This window comes from Petaurus breviceps, unplaced genomic scaffold (genome assembly GCF_028583685.1).
Source record: "Petaurus breviceps papuanus isolate PSGF00001 unplaced genomic scaffold, PetGlider_PUasm1.0 178, whole genome shotgun sequence".
NCBI lineage: Eukaryota > Metazoa > Chordata > Mammalia > Diprotodontia > Petauridae > Petaurus > Petaurus breviceps.
This window is the reverse complement of record NW_027185777.1, coordinates 13777290-13785163: the sequence shown is the minus strand read 5'-3', so window position 1 is coordinate 13785163 and position 7874 is coordinate 13777290. Positions and strand designations below refer to the sequence as shown.

Below are 7874 nucleotides of genomic sequence, written 5' to 3'. Positions count from 1 at the left end.
TGCTGTAAAAATTTTAAATAAAATGCTAAGAAACAGAGTATAGCAATATAGTACAAAGCTCCTATACCACAATCAGGTGGAATTTATACAAGGAATGCAGGGCCAGTTCAGTATTAGGAAGACTATAAACATAATTAACCATATCAATAACAAAACCAATAAATCATATAGTTATCTCAATAGATACAGAAAATATCACACTCATTCCTATTAAAAACACTAGAAAGAATAGGAATGAATAGAACTTTCCTTAAAATGGTAAGTAGGATCTTTCCAAAACCATCAGCAAACATTATCTGTAATGGGGATAAACTAGAAGCATTTCCAGTAAGATCAGGGATGAAGCAAGGATGATTATTACCACTATCATTCAATATTGTCTTAGATGTTCTAGCTATAGCAATATAACATCAAAAAGAAATTGAAGGAGTTAGAATAGACAATGAAGAAACAGAATACCATTTTTTTTACAGGTGATATGATATCCTAGATAATCAACTAAAAACTTTTTGAAACAATTAACAGCATTAGCAAAGTTTTAGGATATAAAATAAGCCCACTTAAATCTTCAGCATTTCTATATATTATCAACAAAATACGACAAGAAAAGATAAAAAGAGAAAATCCATTTAAAATAACTGCAGACAATATAAAATAGGTGAAAGTTTACCTGCCAAGTACTTTTTCTTTTTTTTTTCTTTGAGGGGGAAGGCAAGGCTATTGGGGTTAAGTGACTTGCCCAAGGTCACACTGCTAGTAAGTGTTAAGTGTCTGAGACTGGGTTTGAACTCAGGTCCTCCTGACTCCAGGGCTGGTGATCTACTCACTGTGCCACCTAGCCATCCCACCAACTGTCTTTTAGACACCTATTTCACACACAGCCACTAGGTCTCCACACTTTTCTATGCTCCATTACACTAACCAACACACAAAAACATACTCTGCTTTCCTCAGATACATTCAAACTCTCTTCTACACTTAAAGTGCTATAAAACTGTGCATATCCTTTGACCCAGCAACACCACTTCTAGGTCTATATCGCAAAGAGACAAAAAGGGAAAGGAATGACCTATATGTACAAAAATATTCATAGCAGCTCTTTGTGTGATGTCAAAGAATTAGAATTTGAGATGCTGCCCATCAATTGAGGAATGACTGAACAAGTTATGGTATATGATTGTGATGGGATACTATTGTGCTATAAGAAGTAAGAGATGGAATGGTTTCAGAAAAACCTGGGAAGGATTATATGAACTGATGCAAAGTGAAATTATCAGAACCAGGAAATCATTGTACACAATAACAGCAATATTGTAAGGATAATCAACTGTGAAAGACTTAGCTGTTCTGATCAATATAATGACATGACAATTCCAAAGAGTCCATGATAAAAAATGCTGTCCACATCTAGAAGAACTGAGTGTAAATTGCAGCAGACTTTTTAAAAAAAACTTTCCTTATTTTTCTTGCTTTTTACTTCTGATGGGTTTTTTTTTTGGCAACATGGATAATGTGGAAATCAGTTTTGCATAACTTCACTTGTATAATTGATATTATACTGTTTGCCTTCTCAATGGGTGTGCAAGGGGCAGGAGGGAGGGAGAGAATTTGGAACTCAAAATTTTTTAAAATGAATGTTTTAAATAATTTGAAAAATAAAGCTATCTACCCCCCCCAAATGTTAAGTATTTCTTCCTCTTCTGTGAATGTTTAAGGAAGAGCAGATTTTTTTCTCTCTTATTTGGTGTCAAAATAGAGTTTTTTCTTTTAACCATTCAAATGAGAAAAGTGAATTTTAAAATATTTTCTCTAAGTCAGTTATATATTTTAATTAAGTAGTTTGCATAATTGAATTATTTTTGAACAAATAGAACAATGTACAAATTGGACCCATTTTTTAATTGCTTCATTTTTACTAAATTTGCATTTCTGTATTGATATGATACAGTGACTGAAAAAGTTCAAATTCCTTAGTCTGGCAAAAGCCCTGCACAATGTAGATCCAATCTACCTTTTCAGTCCTCCCTCACTATACCACCCTCATATATAGTCTGTGCTCCAGCCAAAATGTACTCCTGGGGCAGGTAGTTGGCACAGTGAATAGAGCACCGGCCCAGGAGTCAGGAGGACCTGAGTTCAAATGTGACCCCACACACTTAACACTTACTATGTGACCTTGGGCAAGTCACTTAACCCCAACTGCCCTGCCTTCTCCCCTCCGAAAAGTAAAAAAAAGCAACAAAAACCAAAATTAAAGTGTACTCCTTCTGTCTTCTGTGTATGTATGTATAATACATACATACATATATATGTATATCTTTTGTTTTCCTTGTCTCTAACCAAATTCCTCAATTTCTAACGTCCTTATATTCATTCTCTGCTTAAAATGCTCTCTCCTCTTTCAAGACCTGACTCAAGGATCACTTCTTTCATGAAGTCCTAGCTGACCCATGTTATTAGAGGTTATTTCCCTATGATAAATTCTTATAGCACCAAGTTCACATCTCTTATAAGCTTACCGTATTCTATTTTGCATACATATTTATATCCCTTAGAAGATGACAAAATTTTATTCAAATTGCTGTTAGTGCATCAAGGTGGCACAGTGGATAAAGTGTTGGGCCTATAGTCAGGAAAATTCACCTTTCTGAGTTCAAATCTGACCTCAGACACTTACTATGACCCTGGGAAAAGTCATTTAACCCTGTTTGCCTCAGTTTATTCATCTGTAAAATGAGCAGGAGAAGTAAATTGCAAAGCACTCCAGTGTCTCTTCCAAGAAAACTCCAAATAACTCACAAAGAGTCGGACTGACTAAAAACGAATGGTTAGCAACAAAAACAGTAGAAGTTAAAGTCCTTGAGAGCAGAGATCACATCATATTTGTCATTGTAACTCTCCTTATATCATGTTCTGGGTGATAGGTGTTCAATAAATGATTGTCGGATCCTTTTTGAAGTGTTTGACAGCTATATCTGAGCCAACTTTGTGTCATTAATCGAAAAAGCTAAGATGTTTACATGTAAGAACTTATTTTAATCAGCTTAAAATCTGTTACAAAATGAATAACTAAGATGCTATCACTTCTACATCAAGAATGAAAGTTGATGGTGATGTTTTGTTAGCATAATTTTAATGAAATCTGCAAATAATTCAGTTCAACAATTGCTTCTTTTCCAGTCTTTGTGATTGTGGTAGTATTTATCACTCACACTAATGAAAAAATCATCCAGAAGAAGAAACTGAGAGGAAGGATACCTCTCTTCTTTGTCAAAGAGAGAAGAAAATTTACTCAGCAACAATATTCATGCAATTTCAATATCTTATCAACTCCCCAAGAAAGAAAACTTGAAGGAAAATAATTCATTTTTTTTGTTCCCCATGAAATATGAAAATGTCAAGCAATGAGAAATACTTCTTATCAAGTGAATTAATTTTTTAAAATATACAGTGAAGTTAAGTGGAAAATATTGATAAAACAAACTGTTTTTGCTAATTTCTTCAAAACTTCTTTTTAAGGATGCCAGACAATTTTATGAGGAATATAAAGAAACAAAACTGAAGGAAAAAGAAGATGCCTTGGCTAGAGCTGAACTTGAAACACTTCAAAGTGAGTTTTAACCATTGTCTCATTATATGAACAATATAATGTAAAATTCTTCCCAAAAAATCCTCTCAAACAGTATAAAAATGTAATTTTGTTGGCTTTTTGATATCACATAAATGCAAAGAAACAAAATGTCCATATTTCCTTACTGACCATCATTAAGGTCTTTCCTTTTTTTAAATTAAATTTTGTTGCATTTTCTATTTTGAATTTTCTCCTTATCTCTCACCCTCCCCCACTAATTGAGAAAGCAAGAAAAACAAAACCTATTTCAAATACATATAGTCATGCAAAACAAATTCGTACATTAGCCATTTAAAAAAAGAAGAAAATAATTTTCAGTCTGCACTCGATAAGTCCCTCAACTTTCTATGTGGATATGGATAGCTTGTTTCATTGAAGTCCATTGAAATTATGGTTTGTCTGTGTATTGATTAGAGTTACCATGTCTTTCATAGTTGATTATCTTTACAATATTGTTATTGTATAAATTGTTCTCCTGGTTCTGCTCACTTCATTCTGCATCAGTTCATATAAGTCTTCTTGGTGTTTTTTTAAAATTATTCCTTTCATGATCATATTCATATATCATAACTTGTTCAACCGTTCTCCAATTGATGAGTATCCTCTCACTTTCTAATTTATTGCTACCATAACAAGAGCTGCTATAAATATTTTTGTGTATGGGTCCTTTTCCTTTTTCTTTGATCTTTTTGGGGTATAGACTAAGTAGGAGTATTACTGGATCAGAGAGTATTCACAATTTAATAACTTTGGGGGCATAGTTCCAAATTGCTTTCTAGAATAGTTGGATTCATTCACAGCTTTACCAACAAATCATTAGTGTACCTGTTTTCCCACAGCCCCTCTAGCATTTGTCATTTTCCATTTTTTTTATCTTAGCAGATTTTATGGTGTAATATCATGTACAAGCAGCTTTCTAGAGGACTGCTACTGTGAACAGCTTTTAAGGTTCTGACTACACAGTATAGTGAGCACTCTATTTATTCCATAACATCCACAGAAAATCAAGGTGCAGCATTCACAAGATTACAACTTATCACAGAAAATCATAATATAATATTCACAACAACTTATCATTAAAATGGCCACATAGTTTTCACCAAAGTGGTCACAATATTTAGAACAAAGAATCATCTCAAAGTACAATAGTCAAAGTCTTCCACTCATGGGGCAAAGTCTTCCACTTATAGGGCACTCTTAAGTTAACTCAATCAGTCACTTATTCAAAGTCTTAACAAAGAACAATCATCTCGAAGTATAATAGTCAAAGTCTTCCATTCATGGGGCACACTTGATTAACTCAATCACTTATTCAGCAATCAATCACTAAGTATCATACACAAAACCCTCCACCCCTAGGTCACTAGTAAACTACAATTTCATCATTACTCAGTACCCAAGGAGAAGTCTTTTCATCTTGACTTGGGGCTGGTTCTCAGATTCCCTGGATCCCCTTCCATGGTCCCAGATTCTACCTGGACTCACCAGACTGTCACCTGGGTTCAATAGCAGACAGCTCCAGTTCCTTGTCCAGCTCTCTGGGTAGGTCCTGCTCCACACTGAAGTTCATAGGGTCTGGTCTATGTCAGATCCTTCACAATTTTTGCTCCAGGGAATTCAAGGCTCAACCAAGCCACCGACAAAGTCTCAGCATCCCAGTCATGCTTCCTCAGTCACCTGGGCTCCTGGCTTCTGGCTCCTAGCTCCAGGCTCAGGGCTCAGGGCTCCTGTTCAGAAGAAGTTTCACTATCACAAGTTCTCAGGAAATTCTGGCTCAGTCCTTCTTTCTCTCTTCTGTAGCTGCTCTTCCCCAGATGCTGGTCCCAAGAAATTCTGACTGTGCCTCTCTGGGGCTTTTCTTATATACACACAGAATTGGCTTCCTGTTTCAGCCAAGCCCTTCCTGTTACATCAGCAACAGGAGACAGGAGTTCACACCTTCTGTTTCCCTGACAGATGCTTGATCAATTAATAAGTGCTAAGTACCTGCTACCTTTGCCAACACAAAAGGATCTTCAAATTCAAATTACATTACCATTATAGATGGATGTGAGGTGGTATCTTAGAATTGTTTTAATTTTTGTTCCTAAAGTATTAGTGATTTAGATAACATTATGTAGTTATCGATAACTTGGATTTCTTAATTTAAGTGACTTTTCACCAAGTTTCTAAAAACTGAGAATGTCATTAGGGTCATGGTTACATAATCTCTCAAATCCAGGTGGCTAGTCCAAAACTTATGCAAGTCCTCAGTCTTATAACAGTTCACAAAATCTCAGAAAATGAAGAGATGACAGAAGCCATCTCATCCAACCTGTGTCTCTACAATATCCTAAGTTTTTCATCAGACCTTTGACTGAGGAACTCACAGGAGATAAATCCATTACCTCCCAAGGCAGCTCATTTTTGGATAACTCATCATTATTTTATTTTTCCCTAAATTTCCACCTTTGCAACTTTCATTTATTATTCCCAGTTATGTCCTCTGGGACTCAGCAGAACAAACCCACCATCTTTTCCAAAAGGCATTTCTTCTGCTGAAGCTCTTGAAGACAACTACATCATCTCCCCTTATTATGTCTTCTTATCTATAGACCAAAGATCCTCATTTCTTTGAAATGAGCCCTATAAAGCACACCCCTGAGGCCTTTTACCATCCTTGTTGCATTCCTCTGGAAGCCTCTGACACTTGTGATCTGACTAGAACAGTACACCTGGAGTATCTGGTCACATGGTCTAGTCCTAAGACACTATTCCTCTCTCAACACAGCCTAAAATCACATTAGCATTTTGGGCTGTTACTTCATACTGTTTGACTCATTAACATTGCAGCCTACTGAACCCACCCAGATGTTTTTCAAAGGCCTTTTTAGACCTGCCTTCCCTACCTCATATTTGCAAGGCTAATTTATTCTGAACACAAGTATAAAACTTGACATTAATTTCTTTTACATTTCATTTCTGTTAATGTTTGGTGCAACAAATGAGTCTCCCCATTCACCATGCCTTTGCTCACACCTGTGCCTGAAATATATGCCCCATGATCACTTTTCCAATTTTCAAAGCCTTAATAACCATTGAGGTTCTCCAATCTCTCTTGAAAGTAATAGCTTTTTCCCTCTTTCTTTACATAGCACCTTGTTTTGCAACTCTCTGATGCAATTATCATGTATTAATTGTCATGGTTACGTGTGGCTATTATCTCACTAGGGGATAGGAAGTTCAATGAGGGCAGGGGATTTTCTTACCTAAACTTTGTATCTCCCCACATTCCTAGCACAGTGTGCCTGACGTGCAACAGGAACTTAATAAGCACTTTTTGAATTGAATTAATTTTTGAGTTATCATCTCCATGTGTCTACTTGTATCCTATGCTGAGATGCTCTATTAATCGATAGGAACTGAACCTATGATTTCATTGTTATGGGGAATTCGTGGGTGAGGAAACTCCACCTTCTCTAAAAGTTAGAGCCTTAGAGTTAGCTGTGTAGAAAAGAGGTTTCAGATATATGGCCAGTGCCATCTCCAACACTCCCAAAATATAATTGGGAAATATTTAATAAATAAAGATGCAATAGAAGATAGGTAATGTTCACATGTGGCTTTCTGTGCATTCAGAAGGGATCCTTCCTTCTGTACAGTTTAGTGGACTTTGGTTTCATTGGAGTTTTATACCCCTGGCCTAGAGCACTGAGAGTTTGTAACTTGCCCAAGGCCTTACAGAACCAACATCTGTCAGTGATGGGACTTTAATCTGCATCTTCTTGCTCTAAAGATGGTCCTCTGTCTATTCTGACATGCTGCCTGTATATGTGCGCACACACACCTATAATAAATGCACAATAGTGAAAGGTAAGGTATTTAGGGGTGGAGCACAATAGCAGTAGGGTGAAGGAGGGATGAGGGTTGGGAAAGGCTTTGCTTGAGCTGAGACTTAAAGGAAGGGCTTCTCTCAGGAGGAGGTCAGAAAGGAGCATGCTCCAGGTCCAGGGAGCAGTCAATATAAATGCCCGGAGCTGGGAAATGGAGTGCTGAGTCTGGGGAAGAGATGGGAAGCTAGTTTGGCCGGGCCATCGAGTATGGGAGTGCAATAAGGTAAACAATATGTGAGGAGGCTAGAAAGATGGGGACAGGGCCGGTCGGAAATGGCTTCCAAAGCCTCACAGAGGATTTTATGTTTGATCCTTGAGGCCATAGGGAGCCAGCCTCCAACCACAACCACAACCATTTTAACTGTAGACCT

The 7874-nt window shown here is 36.8% G+C and overlaps 1 protein-coding gene across 2 annotated transcripts in view; it reads left to right on the top strand.

Moving 5' to 3' along the window:
• Nucleotides 1–7874, top strand: part of DNAJC1 (DnaJ heat shock protein family (Hsp40) member C1) — a 260138-nt gene that overhangs the window by 127066 nt on the left and 125198 nt on the right. For both annotated transcript variants that reach the window (XM_069086286.1, XM_069086287.1), the window contains one exon: nucleotides 3520–3610. In XM_069086286.1, coding sequence (XP_068942387.1) covers nucleotides 3520–3610 — 91 coding nt within the window. The remainder of the gene's footprint in view (nucleotides 1–3519; nucleotides 3611–7874) is intronic.